General features: G+C 42.6%; 1 protein-coding gene across 1 annotated transcript in view; it reads left to right on the forward strand.

Annotated features, from left to right (window-relative positions):
* SORL1 (sortilin related receptor 1) overlaps positions 1-25,411 on the forward strand; it is a 102,802-nt gene that overhangs the window by 22,492 nt on the left and 54,899 nt on the right. Inside the window, exons 10-19 of the mRNA XM_089683814.1 lie at positions 5,560-5,752; positions 8,619-8,733; positions 8,938-9,011; positions 12,918-13,006; positions 16,282-16,460; positions 20,094-20,280; positions 21,851-21,979; positions 23,499-23,584; positions 24,684-24,856; positions 25,125-25,256. Of these exons, the coding sequence (XP_089539940.1) occupies positions 5,560-5,752; positions 8,619-8,733; positions 8,938-9,011; positions 12,918-13,006; positions 16,282-16,460; positions 20,094-20,280; positions 21,851-21,979; positions 23,499-23,584; positions 24,684-24,856; positions 25,125-25,256 (1,357 nt within the window). The remainder of the gene's footprint in view (positions 1-5,559; positions 5,753-8,618; positions 8,734-8,937; positions 9,012-12,917; positions 13,007-16,281; positions 16,461-20,093; positions 20,281-21,850; positions 21,980-23,498; positions 23,585-24,683; positions 24,857-25,124; positions 25,257-25,411) is intronic.

A 25,411-nucleotide genomic window follows, 5' to 3' on the forward strand; every position in this document is an offset into this window, starting at 1 on the left:
GCCAGCTGTCATTTATTAGGAAGCCACAGTCGGCTCCCTATCTAGGATGATGGTGCGGAGGACCTGCAGCAGTAACAAGAACTTGCTGGGGAAGACAGAGCTGGACTCTACTCACTGGGTAAGTGCTTCATTTTTAAAAATGAGGTACAGGTGAAACTCGAAAAATTTGAATATTGTGCAAAAGTTCATTTATTTCAGTAATGCAACTTAAAAGGTAAACTATTATATGAGATAGACTCCTTACATGCAAAGCAAGATAGTTCAAGCCGTGATTTGTCATTGTGATGATTATGGCTTACAGCTCATGAAAAACCCCAAATCCACAATCTCAGAAAATGAGAATATTGTGAAAAGGTGCAATATTCTCGGCTCAAAGTGTCCCACTCTAATCAGCTAATTAAGCCCTAACACCTGCAAAGGGTTCCTGAGCCATTAAATGGTCTCTCAGTCTGGTTCAGTAGGAATCACAATCATGGGAAAGACTGCTGACCTGACAATTGTGCAGAAAACCATCATTGACACCCTCTATAAGGAGGGAAAGCCTCAAAAGGTAATTGCAAAAGAAGTTGGATGTTCCCAAAGTGCTGTATCAAAGTAAATTAATAGAAAGTTACGTGGAAGGGAAAAGTGTGGAAGAAAAAGGTGCACAAGCAGCAGGGATGACCGCAGCCTGGAGAGGATTGTCAGCAAAAGGCCATTCAAAAGTGCTGGGGACTTTCACAAGGAGTGGACTGAGGCTGGAGTTAGTGCATCAAGAGCCACCACACAGACGGATCCTGGACATGGGCTTCAAATGTCGTATTCCTCTTGTCAAGGTGCTCCTGAACAACAAACAACGTCAGAAGCTTCTTACCTGGGCTAAAGAAAAACAGACCTGGTCTGTTGCTCAGTGGTCCAAAGTCCTCTTTTCTGATGAGAGCAACTTTTGCATCTCATTTGGAAACCAAGGACCCAGAGTATGGAGGAAGAATGGAGAGGCACAAACTGCAAGATGCTTGAAGTCCAGTGTGTAGTTTCCACAGTCTGTGTTGATTTGAGGAGCCATGTCATCTGCTGGTGTTGGTCCATTGTGCTTCATTAAGTCCAGGGTCAACGCAGCCGTCTACCAGGAGATTTTGGAGCACTTCATGCTTCCTTCCGCAGATGAGCTTTATGGGGATGCTGACTTCATTTTCCAGCAGGACTTGGCACCTGCCCACACTGCCAAAAGCACCAAAACCTGGTTCAATGACCGTGGGATTACTGTTTGATTGGCCAGCAAACTCGCCTGACCTGAGCCCCATAGAGAATATATGGGGCATTGCCAAGAGAAAGATGAGACATGAGACCGAACAATGCAGAAGAGCTGAAGGCCGCTATTGAAGCATCCTGGTCTTCCATAACACGTCAGCAGTGCCACAGGCTGATAGCTTCCATGCCACGCCGCATTGAGGCAGTAATTGCTGCAAAAGGGGCCCAAACCAAGTACTGAGTACATATGCATGCTTATACTTTTCAGAGGTCCGATATTGTTCTATGTACAATTCTTGTTTTATTGATTGCATGTAATATTCTCATTTTCTGAGATTGTGGATTTGGGGTTTTCATGAGCTGTAAGCCATAATCATCACAATGATGACAAATCACGGCTTGAACTATCTTGCTTTGCATGTAATGAGCGTATCTCATATATTAGTTCCACCTTTTAAATTGCATTACTGAAATAAATGAACTTTTGCACGATATTCTAATTTTTCGAGTTTCACCTGTGTTTTATAGTTCTTTAAAAAAAAAAAAAAAAAAACTAAAAGTTCCTAATTTAAAGAAGAGATTCAGCCAGGTCTCCAAAAATTAAAAGTAAACAGTTACAAAACTGTAGCTGCTGACATTTAATTAAAAAAAATAAAACTAATCTGGCCAAGGATCCATTTCTGTCCTCACGCTGGTTCTTTGCTTTAACCACTTGTCCTCCGGAAGATTTGCCCTTCTTCATGACCAGGCCATTTTTAGCAGTACGGTGCTGTTGCATTAACTGACTATTGCACAGTGATGCAACGCTGTACATAAATAAAATTTTGTAAACAAAAATTCCCCACAAATAGAGCTGTCTTTTGGTGGTATTTGATGACTGTGTGTGTGTGTGTGTGTGTGTGTGTGTGTGTGTGTGTGTGTTATAAACAAATGACCCGACCATTTTGAAAAAAAAAAAAAATGACTTTTTGCTACAGTTCTTTTTTGTAACGGTTTACCTTTAATTTTTGGAAACCTGGCTGAATCTCCTCTTTTAAAGAGGAACTTTTTAGTTTTTTTGTTTTTTTAAAATCAACCGCTATAAAACATATCCAATAAAAAAAAAAAAAAAAAAAATTAAATACAATTTCTTCATAAAATTAGGTCATAATATATTCTGCTACATATCTTTTGGTTAAAAAAAACAAAAAAAAAACAACCCAATAAGTATATTAATTGGAACGTGAAAGTTATTTTGTCTACAAATGTTGGTTTATATACTGGAGTTTTTTTATTCATTTTTATACTAGTAATGGAGGAGATCAGCGACTGCGGTGGGAATTCTGGCACTCGGGAACTGACTTACTGCCACTGCCCTCTCCAATAACACTAATACAGTGATCCGTGCTAATAAAAGCACTGATCACTGTACTGACGCTTAGCAGGAAGTGGTTAACATCTGGGGCGATCAAAAAGTTAACAGCGTGCTGTTTTGTGCTTATCGTGTGCGGTTTTACAAGGGGGCATGCTCCTTTCTATCTCTTTGCAGAGAGATAGAAAGCAGCACATCCCTGCTGACAGGAGAGAGACCTGTAGTGTTTACACACAGAGCTCTCACCTGTCGGCTTCTCTGCCAATCAGTCCCAGCCATGAATCGCTTGCTGGCACCTGAGCTCCAGGAGCCAATGACAGCAGGGGTAGGGCAGCGCATGTGCTCCCTACCTGGAAATGTAAAAATCATTTTATATATATATATATATATATATATATATATATATATATATATATATATAATTTTGCACAGAGCAGCCACCCTGTAGCAGTAAATCTACTGTGGGGCGATCCTTAAATGGTTAATGATGTAGTGCTTGTGCAGATTTCTAAGTAAATGAAAATGGAAACTGCTGTACAGAATAGGATCTTAAAAGCCTCTCGTGGTGTTTTTTTTTTTTTTTTTTTGTTATTGTGATTATATCCTTGGTACACCTGCTATATCTAATGATCTCTGTGTGCATTAACCTCTCTACTTTCAAACCCCTCAATGAGCAGAGTTGTTGCTTTCCTCACCAAGGTCAGGTTGGTTTTGAAGGACCCAGTGGCCTGCCAGAAAGGTGGCCTACATCTCTGGGAGATGCAGCCAGGGGCTGGCAAAGGTCCCTGGCCAAGCTAACAATATTCCTGCCTCCCTTGCTGTTTAGTTGGTTGAATATAGTACCAGCTCTGACAGCTGCCATATAATCTGCTACTGGAAGTCACACACTCATCACCCTATCACCGAAAGCTGGCCCCAGCAGTCCATCTGGGGAAACACGTTTCTTCTGCTAACAGTCACAACCTTCAGTGCTGTACCGGATGTCTGTGTGCACACAGGAACATAAGCTGATCCGTTAATCACAAGCCTTGTCTAGCTGCTTCTTTCTTGGTATTGACCAGTACAGCATCCTCACGCCGCCACATTTGGCCCAATCTGATTATAGTTGTCACACTGCCTTTTCCTTTGTGGTAGGAACACACATTTGTTGCTCTCAGTGTATTTTCCATCCTGGCTACTCAATATCTAAGTAGATCACTTTTTGGTGTGAGAATCAACAGGATGTCGCGCATGAAACAATGTTTATTTTTTTCCCTATAAGCAAATACACTGATGTCAGAGGGCTTTCACCATTTCATGACCTGAATCCTTGCTGCATAAACTTGGAAACATCAGTATGTGGTGCTTGAAGAGTTCACCAGGCACATAAACGTTTCCTAAATTTATTCCTCAATAGTTACAAAGGATCTAAATCCACTGAATGTTTGCTGGATGCCTTTGCAAACCCGTATACCCCTTTATAAAATTAGCAGTGGCTTCCCTGTGCAGAGGGTAGAGTTGTGGGAGGGATCCCGTAGGCCCCACCCACTACAGGCTGCCTTCAGCAAACTACAGGAGGGGGCAGAGACAAGACCAGTCTTCCTGCACAAAGGAGAGAGCAGCAGTGACTGGTCTTGATTACAGGAAGTTCCTGCTTAGAGGCAGTGTCACACTGTATCACTGCACAGCTCTGGAAGATGATGCTTATTCCGGAGTTCAGCTTTAAGTTGGCAATGACTCTTTGCCCTCCTAAATCATGTTAAGTTTTTAGTTTGGCATAAAGTAGGAAAGGGGAGAACCACTGTCGGCTGTCTGTATCCCAGTTACACCAGTACTTGGGACACCAGGCAACCCAGCAGAAACACAAAGTGATGGGAAATCCAGTAGGGTTTATTTCTTGTAATGGGTACACCTGTTCTCATGACAGCTGTCTATAGCAGGAGCTAGTTTCCCTTCACTTCAGAGTGGGATTTCTCCCCAACAAATCATAAAAGATCAGTCAAAGGGCTTCTATCGATTTCTTACTTTATTCATGTGTAAAAAGAAAAGTTTTGGCTGTGCGTACGCTTAAGTCTTTTATGATATACTGTTTTAATAAATATTTAGTTCAGTGTCAGGCTGACAAAAATTGACAATCTAATTTGTTCATTTTTGTTTTCAAAATATTTTTTTAATACTGTACTGGTCTCCTTTAAAAAAAAAAAAAAAAAAAAAAAACCCAAAAGCTACTACTTTCTGTGTGCACAGCAAACAGACACAGAAATATTTTTGAGCTGAGGCCATGGCTTCTTTGTTTACAAACAAACCTCATGTGATCACTGTCATAACTTACATGGTGATCCCATGGTCAGAAGCCACGCTGATTGGTTCCAACACCAGCATGGGTACCCATGCCTGGAAATGTTGTGATGGATATGGGAAAATGCCTGTTTGGTTTCCTGTTGCATATATACATATTTCTATACATTTTATACATATCTACTTTTATACTTTTTTATATTTCTAAATGTTTTGTATGGATATATATATGTGTTGTGTGTATATTTTCTGCCTGCTGGGCTTTGTGGTACTTTAAGAAATCCTTGCTCAAGAAATGTCTGCTCAGCAACCCCTCTCATCGAGTGAACTTGAGAACAAAGCAATATTTTTCTTTCTATAGATAAGACCTCAGAGGAGATCACGCCTATACTCTGAAGAAGATTGTTTTCATGTAAAGTGACCAATCAAAGACTAATATAATGCTTTATGCTGTTCTCATGTGATGTTTGCATCATATTGCATATATAAGCTCACTTTCTCATTATAATAAACTAGAAGTGTTCGTAGACTGAACTTATGTGTCAGCGTGAGTCTCTTCCAGTGTGCGCACATTCCAAAGCTAGCAAGATTAATTAGGACAGGAGCAGATATTCACCGGACTCTTAGTCCTCATCTAAATCAATGTTAGTCTGCACGTTGATGGCAGGAAGTGTTTGATTCCTTTTTTGTTTTGTGTTCAGGTATCTGGAGAACGAGCCATTTGCTGATGTCCATCGTGTGAAGGGTGTAAAGGGTGTATATATTGCCAACGTGTTAAATACGCCACCCTCCAAAGAGAACGTGGCTACCGTCATCACCTTTGATAAAGGTGGTACCTGGGAATTTCTTTCGGCTCCAGGATATAACAGTTACGTGGACACCACCCATTGCCCGGTGAGTTCCCACCCAGTTCTGCTGTCGTAGAATGTCTTGTTATGCTGGTTTAAACCTTTCACAACCTAAAGTCATCTAAACTGGCATCATAAATGATTATTCCAATATGCAAAACTCACCCTTCATAGAGACAGCTGAGCACTCGGCCACCACCTGCCACAAACCCCCCTGTTTGTCTTTCAGCATGATGAGCAAACTGGGTGATTGACAGCAAGGTGCAGCATGGAGTGGTATGACTCTAGGCATTCTTCTACAGATAAGAAATACTTCATGTATTGTAACCGGCAATATTGTGCTAGCTGCTAGTGAGGGTTCCACCTTTTAGACTTTAAAATAGACCAGGGGTGTCCAAACTTTGGCCCTCCAGCTGTTGATGTACTAGAAGTCCCATCATGCCTCTGCCTCTGGGTGTCTTGCCTGTGGATGTCAGTCTTGCAAGGCCTCATGGGACTTGCAGTCCCTCAACACCTGGAGGGCCATAGTTTAGACACCCCTGAAATAGACCTTAGCGCAGTATCATGTTTTATTCTTCTACAAACATCACATGTTAGATTTTAAATTGTGCAGCGCTCTGGAACCTTAAAACACCCGTTTTATACACATTAAATCATAAACCTATATAGTGAAAAAAATATATATCTGAATTCTTTGTGCCACATATATGCAAAAGTGAAGTGAAAATCACAAGCACTGAAAAGGTTTACAGTATTGTGTATGGAAGCTCTGGAGATTTGCACTGAATATTGGGATTCATTTCACCAAATGTTTTTTGGACTATATGGACTATTTTGAAATGCATAACTAGCACTTTGAGTTTTGGAAGCATATGTTGCAGAGATATTTATTCACTACATTTGTTTATTATTTATACGTGTAAAGGGGTGTATGAAGGTTCCCAAGTGCTGCACATTTTTTAAAATCTATTAGATCTGTTTTCACAGATGAGGATTATATTGTGTGTGCTTCTGGTTATGGGAAATGTCTATATTCAAACCCTGCAGCTGTGTACTAGAGAACCTACTTTTTAAACTTTGCATATTAGTTCTGGGGTTTTGTTGTGCAGAGAAGCTGCATGAAGGTTGGTATTCCAATTATGACCCACAAAATCTTAGTTCGTTGTCAACAGGTATACTTCACAATAGAACTCCAGTGATCTATCTGAAAATACTTGTAGTTCAGTTTTATGTATATAAAATCTTCGCAAAATGTTCAGTTTAGGGTTGTGCATCCTAATGGTTTTTTTTTTTCTTTTCATATAGGACATCTAAAAGGAAACCTCCATTTTTATTATAAATAAAAATGTAGTATATACAATTGTTATACAAGTGGGCTTTTTTTTTCATGCTATTTAATATGAGCATTTTATTTGAACCTGCTTAAAGCAGAGTTCCACTCACCCTGTCAAAGTCAGCAGCTACAAAAACTGTAGCTTCTGACTTTTAAAAAAAAAACAGCCACTTACCTGTCCCTCGGTCCCGTGGTGTGTCCCCTGCAGCCCATTTCACCGGCCGTCCTGTATTCCAGGAGGCTGGCTCTTTAGTGTGGGCGCCCGGCTGTGATAGCTTGTGACTTCACAGCCGGGTATCCACTGCTCATGCGCGAGTAGCGCTGCGCTTCATGAATGGTCCTGTAGTCTTCTGGGACCTGTCACTTGTCCCAGAAGACTACAGGGAAGGAGGGAGGACACCTTCCATTTCTGATCGTCTAGGCAATCGGACCGGAAGTGGGAGTGGGTACCTGTCAAATTCGTGTACCCGCTTCCCCCCGCCCCCCCCCCCCCCCAAGGTGCCAATCCTTAATGGGGAGCAGTCCTTAGAGCGGGATTTCCCGCTTTGGGTGGAGCTCCACTTTAAGTCATTTTCGAAAACTCATAAATGCAACTGTTTAAAAAAGTCCGGTTCGCTCACAATCTGTGTTCCAATTAATCTTAAAGGGTGTTCAGTAGGGATGAGGTCTGGGCTCTGTGCGGGACACTAGAGTTCCTCCACAGCAAGCTAATCAAACCATGTCTTTCTGGAGCTGGCTTTGTACACATGGGCACAGTTATGTATGGAAAAAGGGGCCTTCCCCAAGCTGTTGTCATAGGGTTAGTGCACAGTTGTCTAAAATATCTTTTCTGCATTATTACCTGAACCAGTTAGCCTGGGTTCACTCTGAATGCGACTTTGAAATCATGCGAATTCACTTGAAGTCACACAGTTTCAGTCTCTTGTCAATGCGACTTGTAAGACATCTGTGCGACTTTATGCACGGATGCCAATTCAAGTTGCACCCAAAATTGACAGACGTAGTGCCGGATCTACTGTCAAAATCGGTGCAACTCCGACAGAACGGTTCCATTGCGAACAATAGGGTGCGATTTGTAATGCGATTTTTGAACTGTCTAAAAATTCAAGCTTTTCTGGTAAGCCCTGTTAGAGTTTAATCTGCTTATATTTTGCCTTCCCTGACCCCCAACCCTCAACATACTAATGACATTTTAAAATAAAATATTTCTGTTTTTTTAAATTACATTTTTTTTCGAACCCAGTGCCATCCTCCGATTTTCTATGCTTCTCTATGCAGTGCAGGCAGATCATGGTTAGTGGGAAGGGCTGGCAGAGTTCTGTACATAGCTTCCTGTAATCATCACAGCACCTTGCCTCAGTACTTCTCTCAGGAATCCTCAGCCCTGGTTTAAGCAGGGAGTTAAAGTGGGTTGATGGGAAAATCTAGCAATTTTTCTTTCCTTCCACCTGTGGTAGAAGGAAGGAAAGAGAAAATAGTTTATTCTATGCCTTGCTTAACAGGTTTGTCCTCTGAGCATTTTGTATTGTATAGATATACTCATTTTTATGGCTTTGTCTCCTGTGTTCTGTATTTGCAGAGCCCAAAGGACTGCCACCTGCACTTGGCACAGCCTCTCAGTCAGTTGACCTCCCAGGGCCGTGTCATGCCCATTGTCTCTAAGGATTCCGCACCAGGGTTAATCGCAGCGACTGGTATGTTTCTGGGTGCGGTTCTGGTCGAAAGCCGAGGAATAAAATGCGAACGTAGTGGGATTGTTTATGAAACCAGCTTATCGTCAGAATCTGACTGATTCACTGTTATGTTTTCAGAGTTGCCTAAATACTAGAATTAAAATCTGATAATGACTTAATGCCAAAGAAGTTGCACAGTAATTCTAAACATTTCTCTCCCTCTAGGTTCTGTTGGGAGGGAAATGATCGGTAAAATTAATCTGTATATTTCCAGCAGTGCTGGCGTTCGATGGAGGGAGGTAATTGTATGTTTTCATCCTGGACATATTCATGCAAAACACCTTATTTATAGAACAAGCAAACTTTTTTTACTTGCTTTGTAAATCTGCTTGATATGCCTTGATACATGAAAGATGCCAAAGTTTTTTTTTTTTTTTTTTTTTTTTTTTTTGTTTGTTTTTTTCTTCTGCTGCCACCTGATAGCTTTGATGGATAACTCAGGAGACTTGTCAGTTCACATTTCCTGCCTGATGAGCTAAAACAGCCCTTCTTAATTGTAGATGACAGGACACCAAGGACTTTATATTCATGACTTGGGGTAGGCTGCCACCTTCAGTTGGAAGGACATCTGACAAAAAAGCAGGCATAACCCTTCCTAGCTCAGCTAACCTTGGATTTTAGCTAGTGTATTTAAGTGATGGATGTGCCTAGAGTCTCTCTGAAAGATTTCCTTTCAGGGGTTTAGGTTCTAATTTCATGGCCTATTCCTTGCACCCATGTTAGTAGAGGGCTTCATTCAGAACAGTTGTCCAGGGGAGACTCTAATCGGATCCTGCACACAAGAATGGGGACAATGCTGGATCCTGCAGGCAGTGATCTCTGGGGTGCAGTGTCTCCTCCTGACCTTATTGCATGGTGTTGGTACAGATCCAAGGCAGCAATTTCTCTGGAGAGGAGTCTAGTCCCTGAAAGTCCTTTTGACACCCACCCACTGTGAAGGTTTGAAGATTGGCCTTCTGGCCTTGCAGCAGGACTGGTGAGCATGTGGCAGTCTCTTCCCAGAAAATGCTCCCTATGTGAAGGGGTGATAAAAGTTTTCTGAGCAGAGCTTAACCCCTTCATGTCTGGACACTTTTACCCCCTTCCTGTCCCAGGCCAATTTTCAGCTTTCAGCGCTGTTGCACTTTGAATGACAATTGCGCGGTCATGCAACACTGTACCCATATGAATTTTTTAGCATTCTTTTGAGATGGATAAAACTTTATTTTGGTGGTATTCATTCAACACTGGGATTTTTATCTTTTTTTTTTTTTTTTTTTTTTTGCTATATAAATGAAAGTCCAAAAATGTTAAGTAAAATAATGGCCAAAATGTATTCAGTTATCTTTTTAGTAAAAAAAAAAACCCAAATTAGTTTATAACCAAAAATTATTTATCAAAAACTATTTTTAAAATTTTTATTTTTTTTATAATTTTTTTTTTAACATACTGTCACCCTAGCAGTACAGTGTCACCATAGTGACACTGTACTACTTGTGGGGGGTGATGATTTTTTTTTTTTTTGTACATTGATTGCTTTTACACTCATAAAGGCTGTAAAAGCAATAATTTCTGCTTCTCTCTGGCTGCTTTCTTGCAGCCATTGAGAAATACTGTGTGAGCTGTGATTGGTAACAGCTTGTCACATGGTACAAGGCTGTTGTGAATAGCCTTGTACTATGTGATCTCTGTGATCATTCACAGATTTCGCATTTAGTAAGCAATGATGTCAGGAAGTGACATCTTGCTTACTACTATTCATGTGATCACTGATTGGCCACCAGAGTTTTTTATTTTTTGCTAAATAAAACACCTGAAACTTTTGAAAAAAAAAAACACTTTTCTTCGTTTGTTATAAAATTTTACAAATAAATAACATTTCTTCATAAATTTAGGTCACAATGTATTCTGCTACATTTCTTTGAAAATAATAATTGAATTTGAATTTTTTTTTTCAAATGTTTCTAATTTGTTTTTTTATTACTTTTTTTTTTTTTGTTTTTTTTTACGATTTTATTTTTCAGCACACTGTGACCAAAGCAATACAATGTTACCATAGTAACATTGAACTACTCTGGGCAAGTGATCAGGATTTTTTTTTTCTTTTTTCAACACATTATGATTACTAATACCAATGTAATAGAACGGTAGTGCAGCGCTAAATCAATATTAAAATCATAAAATTGATAAAAATAGCACAATACTTATTATAAAATGCTGTGATAAAAGTTCATTAAACAGAATAATATTGAAGTTCGTAAAGTGACTTTCAGTGCTCTTAATGGTGCTGCTTGTTCTGGTACGTCTGTGCTTGAGCAGTGATATGAACAGAATTGCGCACTCACCAGATGCGCAGTATATATGCGCCAGTATAAATATATCCTGAAGTCATCAAGGTAGGTATGATGTTGGGGTGATTTCCCTCTGAAGGACACGGTGGTGGAACAATCAGATCCTGGGACTTTAAGTGCTGACCCAATACAGCCAGAGTTCCCCTTAAGGGATAGATGGATGCTGCTTCCTAGATATGCAGGAGGATCCCTCTGGGTACTGGGATGGATCTTTGTCACATACAGGGCATCTGAAAGTTAATGCTCCACTCAGGAGTTCAGACACAGGAATATGCCCATAGTGTAGTAAATTAAATCTACATTTATTGAGTATTGCATTCAGAAAACAAGATAAAATCGCAATAAGAAATGGGACTAACCGTCCTTCAATAAAGATGGCCGCCGTTGCTCCGGCGGTGTGACGTCGCCGTGTAATTGGCTTCTCCTTGCGCGTTTCATGCACCCGCACGTCATCAGAGGGGATCGCCAATGCATTACCATTATATTATTCTTTTGAGGTTTTTACTTTGGTTGCCTTTGTGCATAGCTGCTTTACCTTTGAGTGCGCTTATATGTTTACCATTATTACCATATTATACTAATATCGTATTTCATTGATATTTGCAATCATTGTTATTGAATGACACTAATTCAGTCAGTCTTTTGTTGTGATTAGCTCTGATTGGGCAAAGCTGATCACATGATACAGGTGGGCTGCGATTGGCCCTGTCTGTATCATGTGACTGCCTTGACCAGTCACAGCTAATATAATTGTATACAATGGATGGCATGACAGGAAGCCATCCATTGTATACACTTAACATGTGATCTGCTGTGATTGGTCACAGCGGTCACATGACACTGGCAATGGGCCGGTGTAGTGATATGCCATCGGCTGTGTCCCGTGGACACAGCCGATGACAGACTACGTGGCCCCGCAGCTGCGTGAGCAGCTCGTTTTAATAGGATGCCCAGTCACAACGGCGAGTGTCCCGCCCAGCCGTCAATCTACTATAAGCCGGGCGGGAAGGTGGTAAGGGGGGGGGGGGGCTGTAGTGGAGAGCTGCATGCAGAAGGTTTTTTATCTTCGTGTTTAGAATGGGCATCTATGGTCATAGAGAAGAGCATATCCACATCAGTCATTCAAGGATTATTATTATTATACAGGATTTATATAGCACCGACAGTTTGCTCAACGCTTTACATTATGGTGAGAGACAGTACAGTAACAATTCAATACAAGAGGGATTAGAGAGCCCTGCTCCTTGGAGCTTACAATCTAGGAGGGAGGGGATAGTGGTACAAGAGGTAATAACTGTGGGGGATGGAGTGGTTGGAAGAGTAGAGGATTCCAGTATTAGCTGAGGGCAGGATAGGCTTCCCTGAAGAGGTTTTCAGAGTGCGCCTAAAAGTGAGCAGAGTAGGCGATAGTCTGATGGATTGGGGTAGAGAGTTCCAGAGGATGGGGGAAGTCCTGGAGACTAGCATGGGAGGAGGAAACGAGAGCTAGCGAGTAGGAGGTCTTGTGAGGAGCGGAGAGTACGGTTTGGGTGATATTTGGAGACAAGATCGGTGATGTAAATTGGGGCAGAGTTATAAATGGCTTTATACATTAGTGTTAGCGTTTTTGAACTTTATCTGTTGGGCAATTGGAAGTCATTGAGGTGCAGCATTCAGCTTTAAAACCAAATGATGGAAGCTGCAGCTTGAGCCATCCATGTGTCATTGCACACTCCAAACAGGATCATAGCTGACCCTGGCCATGAGTATATTAATGAACATGTTTCTCACCATAAAAATATCCAACCTTATTACTAATAAACGCTTTCTCTGCAGTCCCTTCTAGGATCGCATTATTGCACTTGGGGTGACCATGGCGGCATTCTGATGGCGATTGCTCAAGGTGTAGAGACCAACCAAATAAAGTAGGTGATTGTTAGTTTATATGTATATCACATCCAAGAACTTTTTGTGTAATACAAAAGATCAAATACCTTCTGTCTGTATTGCTTCCTAGATGTTAGTTTTGGGATTTGATACCTGATTATGAGATCCTCTTGCTTTGCCTGCTTCACGCTAAGCTCCACCTACTGCCACTCCCCCTCTCCGATTCTGTGTCCTTACTGGCTACCAAGTTTGTGTCCAAACTCTGCCAACTACCCTGTACTAGAACACCAAGTCCAGATATCGAAGGCCCAACAAAGTGAACATAATTATGGAGGCGCATAGAAGGCTCTCTTCTGGCTAGTAAATATGATGGGCACCCAGGGGGGTGTTTACTTTTACATTTCCTGTGCTTAGAGAATTTTTATTACAGCTGTGAGCTAGCCGCATGCACCTGTGTGCACTACTAGTTCAAGCACTGCAGTCACTGAGAGCCGCAGATCTCCGACTAAGGATCAGGAGCCAGTTATGACTTCCACTCATAGTGATCACATACACACTTGGAGGTTTGTTTACAAACAAATCTCTCCAGCCTGCAGATGTGCACCAATTATGAGTTTAGTGTACGTTTTAGCAAAAATACTGTTTTGCCTTTCAATGTTTTTATTAATTTATAAACAGTTTAGGAAGACAAGAGCAACAAAACACGCCCACGTAGGGCCATCAATTGCACATAAAAAAAATAAAGAAAACGGTGCTCTAACACCAACAGGGCAAAAGATGCACCCACGCAGGGGCTATCAATGGCACATAAATGAGAAAAACAGTGGTATAACACCGACAGTAACTCAAACCAAAGGCAGCTATCCACTGCCACGCCAAGAACAAACAGAAAAAGAAAAGGAAGGGAGGAGTACAAATGGAAAAAGATGACAAGACAAGAGCAGGGGTCTGAGAACGCCAATACCGAACAACATCACAACCCCAGACTAGCTGGGGGGAGCGTTGGAAGGGCATATTGCAACCACGGCTCCCATATTTTCAAGAATTTCCATGGGGAATCATTACATGTACTCGACATCTGTTCATTGAGCATCATAGTAGTCCTTCACCCCCTGAAGAGGGACAAACAGGCTCTTATATGCTTGAGCAATTGTTCTAGTGGCCGACAAAAACAATTAGGAAGCCAACTTCTGCTGGTGAGCCAAGAGGCCCGGTATAAAAATACTGTTTTGATAAACATTTACCCAAATATCACGGGACCTAAAAAAGAAAAAAAAAAATCAGTAGCACTTTCTTTTAATTCTAACGGTCCTATTGCTTCCAGAAAATGTATGGCTTGATGAGTCTCTTGAAGCTGCACATGGGGTGCGGAGAATTGCAAAAATGGCATTGCCACCTGCGCTTAAGTGGTTGTAAACTGAAGACCTGAAATATGAACAAATCATATCCCTCTATAGTGCTCTTGTCTCAATCCAGAGTACTGTCATTTCTCTCTGCTGCCATGTTTCTTTGCCATCTGCATAAGTCTCTTCTAACAAGTGTTTTCCTGACACAAAGAGAAAAAGATGGGTAAGCTGCTCCCGCAGCCTGTGATTGACAGTCTCAGCTCTGTTCCTGTGTTCAGTGTTCAGAGGGTGTGTCCCTTCCATCCAATCACCTCTCACAGCTCTTCTCATGGATTTATGCAGAGTGTAACTTCAGCTCTCCGCCCCCTGCTTTCTGAAAGCTCAGACAAGCATTATAAATTTTGGCCTTTAAACAGATGTAGAGAAGAGAATACGAACACAGGTACAACTTATGTAGGAGGATTTGTTTCATCCCCATGTATCAGCTGAGGCCACTCACTTCACTGGGTATATGTAAGGGTTTACAACCACTTTAAAGTGGAGTGCAGGGCCTGGCAGCGGAAGGATTAAAGTTCAATAAAACATGGAGATCCGCTTTTAAGGCATAGTGGTGTTCGTTTTGGACATGTAGGATTCCATGACTTCTGGTTATGAAAAGTATAAGCGGAGGAAGCGTTAGGCCTTCTCCTGTCTCCTTTACTTCCATGTTACTACAGTAGTGATGGGAAGCCAAGTTATAGAAGTTTGTTGTGACGCTGTGAGCTGTTATTCTAGGAAGTGATGATGTGCTGCAGAGTGGGGTCCAATATCTGCTGGTTTGGCATGCATTTCTCCCTTCAGCTTTCCTTCTCTTTCCCTCACTTCCTTGAGACTATCACATCTAATTCTAATCCAACCCAACCTCCCAAAGTTGTCATGGTAACTGGCATCCTAAAACAGATTGTGTAATATTCTTTCCATAATGCACTCACACACAGTTCCTGTTCACACTGGTGTGATTTCTCCTGCGTCTCCCTTCACGCTGCCACACCCAATAATGGAAATCACTTTATTCTTTATGGTCAATAATAAAGAAAAATACCACCAGAAATAGGCGGGGTAGCCTTATGGTAAGCCCAAAGACTCGCCTAATAATAATGGTGTGGGTGTAAACCTGGCATAGTACAGAAAACAAAAAATAGTAGTTGCAAAACACACTTACCAAAGTAGGGAACAATCCACCCAAGCAATGTAGCTCACATGTAAAACCACATTTATTAATCCCATATGAGGGGGAAAAAGTGATCTCTGCAGACAGTGAACACCAAACCACTAGACATGTAATTAATTAGAAATGGAGTTCCATGTCTAGTGGTTGGGTGTTCACTGTCTGCAGAGATCACTTTTTTTTTTTTTCCCCTCATATGGGATTAATAAATGTGGTTTCACCTGTGAGCTACATTGCTGGGGTGGATTATTACCTACTTTGGTAGTGTGCGTTTTGCAACTATTTTTTTATTTTTTTTTTTAATTTATGGTGCCTGTTCCATCAGTTCCACAAGGTGCAGTGCGAATTCTGAAAAGGTGCTTTTTTTTAGTGCAGCATTCTGTGCTTTTGGCCTCATGGTGTTATGTATAGTACATGTGTTTTTTAGCGTTTTTAATTCCAGTCTCCTCCTACTACAAAAAAACATGAACTACATCAAAAATTAAAAACATATGAATGTTAGGCGCTAGTGTGAACCTAGGCTTAATATTTAGGAAGAACCAAGACCTGTCCCTACGTCTGTACCCTGCTATTGTTTTAGAGAGGTTTTGCTGCCAAGTTACTTGTGTGCTGTAAGCAAAGGGCTAAAACAAACCACAGTGGACATTGCAACATATCGCTGGAGATGGGAGCGGTTTGTTTTGTCATGTGCTGCCCCCTGAAGGCAGAGACTGAACCTGTCCTTCGTCCTGCATCATTCCTTGTCCTTTTTGTCCTTCAGGTATAGTACAAACGAGGGAGAAACGTGGAAAACCTTCAACTTCTCAGACAGCCCACTCATTGTGTACGGATTGCTGACTGAACCCGGGGAGAAAAGCACAGTGTTCACCATCTTCGGGTCGTACATTGGAGGAGGACACAGCTGGGTCATATTACAGGTCAACACAAGCGACGTCCTCGGTACAAACCTCATTTTATGAATGCGTTATGTCCCAGATCTGGATTGTAATTTACATGGCCTCTCCATTAAGGCTGTGATAAGGAGTCGTGATATGCTCAGTTATATTTTCTGTTTCATTCATTGAGAGACACAGCTCATCTATATTATTTTTTTTTTTTTTTAATCCATGACCAAACAAGGTTTTATAGCCCACCCACAGGAGTAGGACACTAGGCAGAGAAAAAACTTGGCAATTCCTATGGGCAGTCCTCTCTGGGCATAAAACCCCCTCTCTGATATAGAGAAGCTTGGAGATTTTCTGTCAACATTCTGGCTGGGCAATGGGCTGGATAATCTAGATCCAGTGGTCACCCCAGTCTGACCAGTGGGTGCACGCAGCGCACTAGGTCCGTGCTTGGTTGGCCGAGACAATGCCCCTCCTGGACCAGGGTGTTACCTAGACTGGCTAACACCCCCCCCACTTCAGTGAAAAGGAGTGTCATGGGTGCCTTACCCGCACGCTCTGCATGGATTGGTAAGTAAATGCCCCCTCCTTCCTCGGATGCGGTGTGGGTGCTTCCTGAGGTGGTCGGTTCCTATGGGGTTTTCCTCTTTCCCACCCCCACCCCTGCTGACCTGGTGGTGGTCTACCTCCCCCCTCGCTTGGCCACTGCCAAGGGTGTCCCCTGTCCTACCTGGGTCCCTAGATGGGCACACTGTATCCTCAACAGTCTAGCAGTCAGTGGGTGCAGGGGTGGCAAGTTTTTTTTTTTTTTTTTTTTTTTTTTTTTTTTTTTTTATGAGCCGTTTGAGGTGGGCAGTCCTGGTTTGGGTGTTATCCCCTGAGATGAGGTGATCCTGCTCTGAAGCAATGCTGGCAGCCCTCCCTCAATCCCTCCTACCTTGCTGGGGTCCAAAGAGGTCATCTGAGCTATTCCCCTGCTACAGTGCTTTTGTCCTCTGGTTTGGGCACGGCTGTCTGTGCCGCATCCCGTGATACCAGGCACAGCTCTCAGTGAGAGGTCCCAGGGGTTACGAGGCCTGATCAGCTGGTCAGTTTGTTTTTGTTTCTTCTGCTCACTTTACTGAGTTTGTGTGCCTGGGGACTCCCATAGCGGATTTTGTGGTCCCTAGGCGCTTTGGGGTGCATTACCCCTTGGGACGGCTCTTCTTGAAGAAGTGGACCTGATCTATGGTGGGTCTCCGATCCTTTCCTGATTGCACAGGCATCCATGATACCAGGGGTGGAGCTTCCCTCCTTCACAAAGGGAGCCGCAGGGCAGACTGTGACCCGCTCTGTGTACCGTGGCGTAGTAGGCATTTTGGCCTGTGGCCGTAATGGTCTTGTGCTTTCCAATGCACATAGGCCAAGTTGCGTTGACCCGGTTCAAATACTGGATATGTGGATCAGGTGCATGGTGGCTCTGGCGGGCTGGTTTGGCCCAGAGCTGGAAGAACCTATGTGGTATATTCACTAATGCTGCTTCCTTCTATTCCAAGCTCTCCATTTCTTGGTGATGTTTTGGTGGGTCTTTGGGTTCATATGCTGGTTGCTGACCAGGCTCCCACGAGGCCCTTCCCTTCCACAGGTTTATTTTCTTTGGTACTGCCTTGGACAATATCGAGCCCTTCTCGGCTGACGTGTTCTTACCACTGTCCACAGTGGTGATGGCGTTGCTAGTCTTTTCCTCCGTCCCTTCTATCCTGCCTTCGAGCCCTGTGTGCTGTGCTGTGCTGTGGTGCGGGACCTGCTTGCCGGGGCGTAAGCTTGCTGGTGCTGAGCTGGAGTGGTTCCGGAGTTTTTCTCCTTCCAATTGGTTCCCAGTCCCATGCCTGGATGGGGTTTCCTGCTTCTGGGCCTGGAAGCCCTGTATTACCTTGTGCTGGTTCAGAGGTTCATGCTGGAATCCATCCATGCGGTGGGGGTCTCTCCCTCTTAGGGTTATCATTTTGCGGGGCTTCTCTTCAAGCTGGTCTTGTCTCCCCAAGTGTTCTCCAGAGTGCAGGCCTCTGTTCTGGTGTTGCTGAGACTACAGGAAATGGTCAGGCCCTTGGCCACGCATCTTTGGTTCACACTTCATCAGGGAATTTGTCATGTGGTGCTCCTGTTGCCACTGTGGGACTTGAATTTGGTGCAGTTGGCTCTTCAGCAGCCTCCTGTTTGAGAGCATTTGATTTTCCCTTACGCTTTCACAGAGTTTCTTTCCTGGTCGCTATCACTTTGGCTTGGCAGCTGTCAGAGTTGGCGACTTTGTGTAAAACCAGAAAAGGCGGCTTATAGGACAGACTTGGTGGGGCTTTGACCTCCCCCCTCCTTTCTTCCAAAGGTGGTGTCAGATTTTCATTTGAACATGAGAACGTCTTCTGTCTTTGGGTTCTTGGCCGTCGCACCCTTTAGGAGGTGGCTCAGCAATCTTGTGAACTATGTCCAAGGAGTGCAGTGTACCTTTCTAGGATGGCTGCTTTTCGGTCCGATTCTTTGTGCTGACGGCCGACCAAAAAAGGCTTAGCAGCCTCTTCTGTGATTTGCCATTGGATTCCGCAGGTGCCTTTCCTTCCTTGTTACGGCGCGCTCCACCTGGGTGATTAGCGCCTCCTGGGCGTTTCGGGCATCTGCTTCTCAGGTTTGCTAAGTGACAATCAAGTTGTCTGTGCACACATTTCCTACATTCTATGAAGTTGATGTGTCAGCATCTTCCAGTGCTAGTTTTGCAGGAAAAACGTTTAGGACTCTCAGGCACCATTGGGGTGGTTCGGAGTGTTGGCATGTTGCCCTGGGTATGTTCTCAATAGACATAGGCTGCATATGGTGGTGTCTAGTGGACTCATTAAGAATAAGATTTTACAAGGGTGTGTAAAACCTCTGCAGACCATTGCTTCTGCACCACCGAACTGACCTCTGTATCATGCTGACAGGGGACAGGATTTTCTACTGAGGCTGTGGCTGTTTTGTAAAGAGAACCAAACCTTAAGAACTTGTACATCTTTTGTTTTGATGCATAAGGAATGTATTTGTCTGATTTTAAAGGATAAGTTCACCTTTGTAACATCTCGCATGTTCCACCCATATTTATTGTGGAATGTGAAATATGTTGCAGCTCCTGTCTCCTCTGCCACCCTCCTTGATTCCCACCCTCCCTGTGACTTTGGACGGGGGATTTTCTCCCTGTATCCCCTGTCCTAATTTAAAAACCATGCGGCAATGCTGGGCTCCTCCCACCTAGTTGCATCATTCATTCAGAGTTCTGTGAATTGATGAACTGCAACTATAGGTCACTTTGGCTGACAGCTTGTAGTTTTGAATGAACGGAGAGAGCTCACCTAGTTAATTGATTCTTCCTGCTATTTAGTAACCTCCTGCCCGTACTAGATAGGGGCAGACAGTGTACGGAGAGTCTGCAGGATCCTGCCATTGGCAATCTGCTGATTACGGGTGCAATGCTTTACAGCCTGCAGAGTAAAATAAACCGAATAAATGTACTTTTTTTTTTTTTTTTAACCTTCAAAAGGATATAAATGTGTTTTTTAATTTTTTTAAAAAAGCTGAACTTGGCCTTTTAAACTGTAACTTCAGTTGGGTTGTAATGAGGTGGTTTGTCGTGATGCTCTGGAAACAGGCACTTGCTAATCTTTTGGTGTTGTCTTACTTGTAGGTGTGCCATGCACAGAAAATGATTATAAATTATGGTCGCCCTCCGATGAGCGAGGCAACGAGTGCTTACTGGGGAGAAAAATAGTTTTCAAGAGACGAACACCACATGCCACTTGCTTCAATGGAGAAGACTTTGATCGGCCAATTACATCCTCCAACTGCTCCTGTACTAGAAAAGATTTTGAGTGGTATGTGGAGTTTTTTTTTTTTTTTTTTCTTATTTGCTGACCTCCTGTAAAGTGTATACCCTGCCTACAGGAGGTAGGATGCCAGGAAAGCTGCCATTACTACACTATATTGCCAAAAGTATTGGTCGGCCTGCCTTTACACGCACATGAACTTTAATGGCCCCCCAGTCTTAGTCCGTAGGGTTCAATATTGAGTTAACACGCTCTTTGCAGCTATAACAGCTTCAACTCTTCTGGGAAGGCCGTCCACAAGGTTTAGGAGGGTGTCTATGGGAAGGTTTGTCCACTAATCCAGAAGCTCATTTGTGAGGTCAGGCACTGATGTTGGGACGAGAGGGCCATGTTCTTTTGGGTTGAGGTCCGGACTCTGTGCAGGCCAGTCAAGTTCCTCCACCCCAAACTCGCTTATCCATGTCTTTTGTGGACCTTGCTTTGTGCACTGGTGAGCAATCATGTTGGAACAGGAAGGGGCCATCCCCAAACTGTTCCCACAGAGTCACAGATTTGGGAGCATGAAATTGTCCAAAATGTCTTGGTATGCTGGCGCCTTAAAAGAGTTCCCTTTACTGGAACTAGGTGGCCAAGCCCAACCCCTGAAAAACAACCTCACACCATAATCTCTCCTCCACCAAACTTAATGCTTGGTACATGGCCGTCAGGCAAGTTCCTATCTCCTGGCATCTGCCAAATCCAGACCCGTTCATGGGATTGCCAGACAGAGAAGCATGATTCGTCACTCCAGAGAACACCTCTCCACTGTTCTAGAGTTCAGTGGCAGTGTGCTTTACACCACGGCATCTGACACTTTGCATTGCTCTTGGTGATGTAAGGCTTGGAGGCGGCTGCTCAGCCATGAAAATTGTGTGCTTCAGCATGCGCTGACCCCGCTCTGTCATTTTTTTATGTGGCCTACCACTTGGTGGCTGAGTTGCTGTTCCCAGTTGCTTCCACTTTGTTGTAATACCACTACCAGTTTACAGTGAAATATTTAGTAGCCAGGAAATGTCACAGATGGACTTATTGCACAGGTGACAACCTATCACGGTACCACGCTTTAATTCACTGAGCTCCTGAGAGCGACCCATTCTTTCGCAAATGTTTGTGGAAGCAGTCTGCATGCCTAGGTGCTTGATTTTATACACCTATGACCATCGAGGTGATTGGAACCAAAGATTTGGAGGGGGCAATACATTTGGCAATATAGTGTATGTGAACTCATACCTCAACTACTAGACCATGGTTTTGAAGTGTCTGCAAAAATTTGGAATGCCTCATATCTATTCTTGTACCCGCTTCTTTTTTTTCTTATGGTTTCATTTGGTCTTGTGTTGTAGTATTTTTTATTTCACCAATTCACTGGCCAGAGAGGAGTTCAGCCTTTTCCCTATTTCTGTTATGGGAATGAGCAGCTTTGCATGATAGTATTTTAAGTTTTACACCAGGAGCTTGTTTACAGAAGGAGTCTGGCACAGAAATTACCTCATCAGTGATGATTTTTGTCTTGACTAAACCCCCCCATTGTTTAATTTTTGTGTACTTTTGCCTTTAACACATTTGATTTCCTCTGCAGTGATTACGGCTTTAAACTCAATCAAGACCTGAGATTGGAGAACTGTGTCCCTGACCCTGAATTTGCTGGGAAGCTGTACCCCATACCCTCACCCTGCCCTGTGGGCACCACATACAAGAGGAGCAGAGGGTGAGTGCTTCTGAACAGCCCCCTGACATAACTGATGGGCTTTCTGTTATGATACGAGTCACCTGTAGCATCCATAGATAATTGTTGATAAATTACAAAGAATACTTGCAATCCTTTTTTTTATATAGATCCTTTATTCGCCAGTAACATCTGTTTGTGTAAAGAGAAAAAAAAAGACTACATTTTCTTCTTGTATACTTTGTAAGAAGAGACACTTTTTTTTTTTTTTTTTTCTCCTTTAAAAAAATATTAAAGAAACCCATCACACCTGATCGTTCAAGATTGAGGCTCCATGCACACTAGCTGTTTTTTAGCTCCATAAATGCTAGAGAAAAAAAAAACTATGAAAAATGCTGATAATAGCGTTTGTGCCGGTTTGTAGTAGCATTTTAGAAACATTTTATTAGCGTTTTTACAGTACATGTAGGGAAAAAAAACGGTTAGGAGCATTTATGAACGTTCAGCATTTTTTTTTTTTTTTTTCCTGCCAGAAAAACGCTCCCAAAAACTCAACAAAAACATTTTTTTTTTCCCTGCTCCTAAATGCGTCAGCTTGAAAAAAATGCTACTAGCCTAAATTTTGTACATGGACTTAGTGGCTGATTTACTAAAACTGGAGAGTGCAGAATCCTGGTGCAGCTCTGTGCAGAAACCAATCGGTTTCCAGGTTTCATTGTGAAAGCTTAATTGAAGAAGCTGACGTTCGAAGCTGGCTGACTACCATGCACAGCTGCACCAGATTTTTCACACTCCAATTTTAGTAAATCAACCCCAGAGAATAACACTACAGTATTTGGCTTCTAGGAGCAGGAAACATTTGAGTACTGTCCGTGATACTTTTTTTTTTATTTGCACTAACATACAATTTTGAGGACAAGCTTTCGGGGAATGTCCCCTTCTTCAAGGTCTAAGGAGCAGGAAAAAAAACTCTTGTGTGCATGGAGCCTGAGAGATGACCTGAAGTCTGACAGATGCTGCAGGTCCACTGCTTGACCTCTCTCACTGTCTCCAAGTTTCTGAGTGTGCATAACAATTTTCGATAACCGGATCCCACAGTAAGGAGGAAGCTTTGGAGCTTGCTACTGTTATGCTCAGTCGGACACTGGAAGACAACGAGGTTTGGCAATTGACAGTACAACAGCAGTTGTGAATGTATTTATTACAGGCATTTTTATAGCTCAGGCTAATGACACCTCCCTTTTACATGCTATACTGCAGGATCCTCACATAAGGTGAGAAAGTGGCATATGCTATTGGTTCCAATAAGATGGCTCCAGAAATAAAAAGATGTAACATATGGGCAGCCCCATGTGCGCTTTGAATTCTGCATGATATTGGTTGCTCTGATCTATGATTAGGTGTTATCATATTCATTCCCGATCTTCATGCATAAATGTAAAGCAGTAGTAGGTATTTCCAGTCTAGTGACCTTTTAAATTTTGAGTTGTGTACTTTTTATAATGTCAGGGAAATGATACAGCTTTGCTGCACCTCTTTAACAGTTGGTTCCTTTATTTAGTTACCGCAGGATATCTGGAGACACGTGTTCCGGGGGAGATGTGGAGGCCCGACTGGACGGAGAAGAAGTCCCATGTCCCGTAGGAGGTAATTAGTCTAGATTGCCTAAAATCACCATGCAGTGCTCCACGTAGTGATCTTCATCGCAGTACTAGAACTGCGGCTTCAGGTGATGCTTCGGAATGATTTCGAGTGAGTTTTGAACCATCATCTCTAAACTGATTAGATCCTGTAGACCAAAGCAGTACTTAGTGGGTTTAATGGATATGAAAGGCCTGTAAGTAACCGATTCCTGACTGCTCTCTGTTCCTTGGTACAATATGTGTTTATCACACAAATTCCCTCCAAGGGAACTGCATTAATAGCAAAGGTTTAGCAAACTTACAAAATCTTGACCTCCTTTCATTAAAAAAAAAAAAAAAACAACAAAAAAACAAAATGCTTCACACTGCTCTGTTGAAAAAATGGTGCATTTTCTGCTTGCCGTACTCGGTCATGCACCTGAGAAACAGACTTCTGCTACTCCATCATTCCCTATGCATTCAGGAGCATTTCAGAAAATCCTGCCAAAGATTTAAACTCTTATGACAGAGTATATCTGCAATGTGAATTCAAGCACCATGTTGACTACTAGGAAAAGCAGTGAGCTAATCATATGAGCAGAAAATGCAATTTCTGGGGTTTTCCCACACAGCTTGTACAGAACCACCCACTGTTGCTCTGGTTGCAATAGAAATGAACATTTTTGGGAGTTATAGAAATCTGGATGCAGATTGCACTGGGGACTGTAATTTTTAATAACTGTAGGTTATTAAATGGTTTGTGTAGCAAATATATCCCTGGTGCCCAACTTGTGGCTCTTTGATGCTTGCCCTGTGGCCCTCTGGAGACTTTAGCTGTCAGTAATGGAAATATTCATTTCTGGGAGGCTATGACAGTGATCTGTAGCAGTCTTGTGTAGCATGTCCCCAGTCTGACTGTTTTTTATAATGTGTTCCTGTTGTCTCATGTAAAATGCTCCAGGTCTCTGCCAAAAAGTCATAATATCCAACATGAGAGAAGAGACTGTCACTCTCGGGGGCCATAGTTGAGGCCCTCGACACCTTGTCAGTTGACCACTGACACACTTTTGCAAAGGCAGAGTTTTCTTGTAACTTTTTTTTTTTTTTTTTTGCTCTTTTTAAAGAGGAGAACGAATTCATCTTGTATGCCATGAGGAACGCCATTTACCGCCATGACCTCTCCTCTGGGGTCAGTGAGGAACTGCCACTAAAGGGTCTGCGGGGTGCAGTGGCTTTGGATTTTGACTACGAAAGTAACTGCTTGTACTGGGCAGACGTCACATTAGATGTCATTCAGGTGAGAGTTCTGTGTGTCCGCTTAGTCTGAATCTTGACCTGGAAAAAATTGTGATGCCAGTGTGCCAAGAGATGAAAAATAGAAGCAACTTTTTTGCTGGACAAACATTTCAAACCAGATTTGTGGGCTGATTTTGTTTTGGTTGCAAGACTTTTTGATTCTCCATGTGACCTAATTATCATTTTATAATTGGACAAAATGTTGGCTTGATCTAACCCTAGAAAATACTTCATTCAGATAATGCTGTGTACGTTTTGTCTCCTTGTAGCGTCTGTGTCTGAATGGCAGCTCGGGGCAGGAAGTTCTTGTTCGAGTCGGGTTGGAAACCGTAGAGTCCCTGGCATTCGACCCCATTAGTCACTTGCTTTACTGGGTTGACGCTGGCAGTAAGAAAATTGAAGTACGTTAATGTCTGTTTATTTTTTTTAATAAATGCTTTCGTGAGCAATTAAAATATGAATTCTCAAAACTAATGTATGTAAGCTTGTTAGACTTCCCATTCTAAAACCATGGCTATTTTTAATATAGTTGTCCCCTACCCCCCATCTATAACCC

This window comes from Staurois parvus, unplaced genomic scaffold (assembly GCF_062004578.1).
Source record: "Staurois parvus isolate SC_StPar_1 unplaced genomic scaffold, SC_StPar_1.0 ptg000322l, whole genome shotgun sequence".
Classification (NCBI taxonomy): domain Eukaryota; kingdom Metazoa; phylum Chordata; class Amphibia; order Anura; family Ranidae; genus Staurois; species Staurois parvus.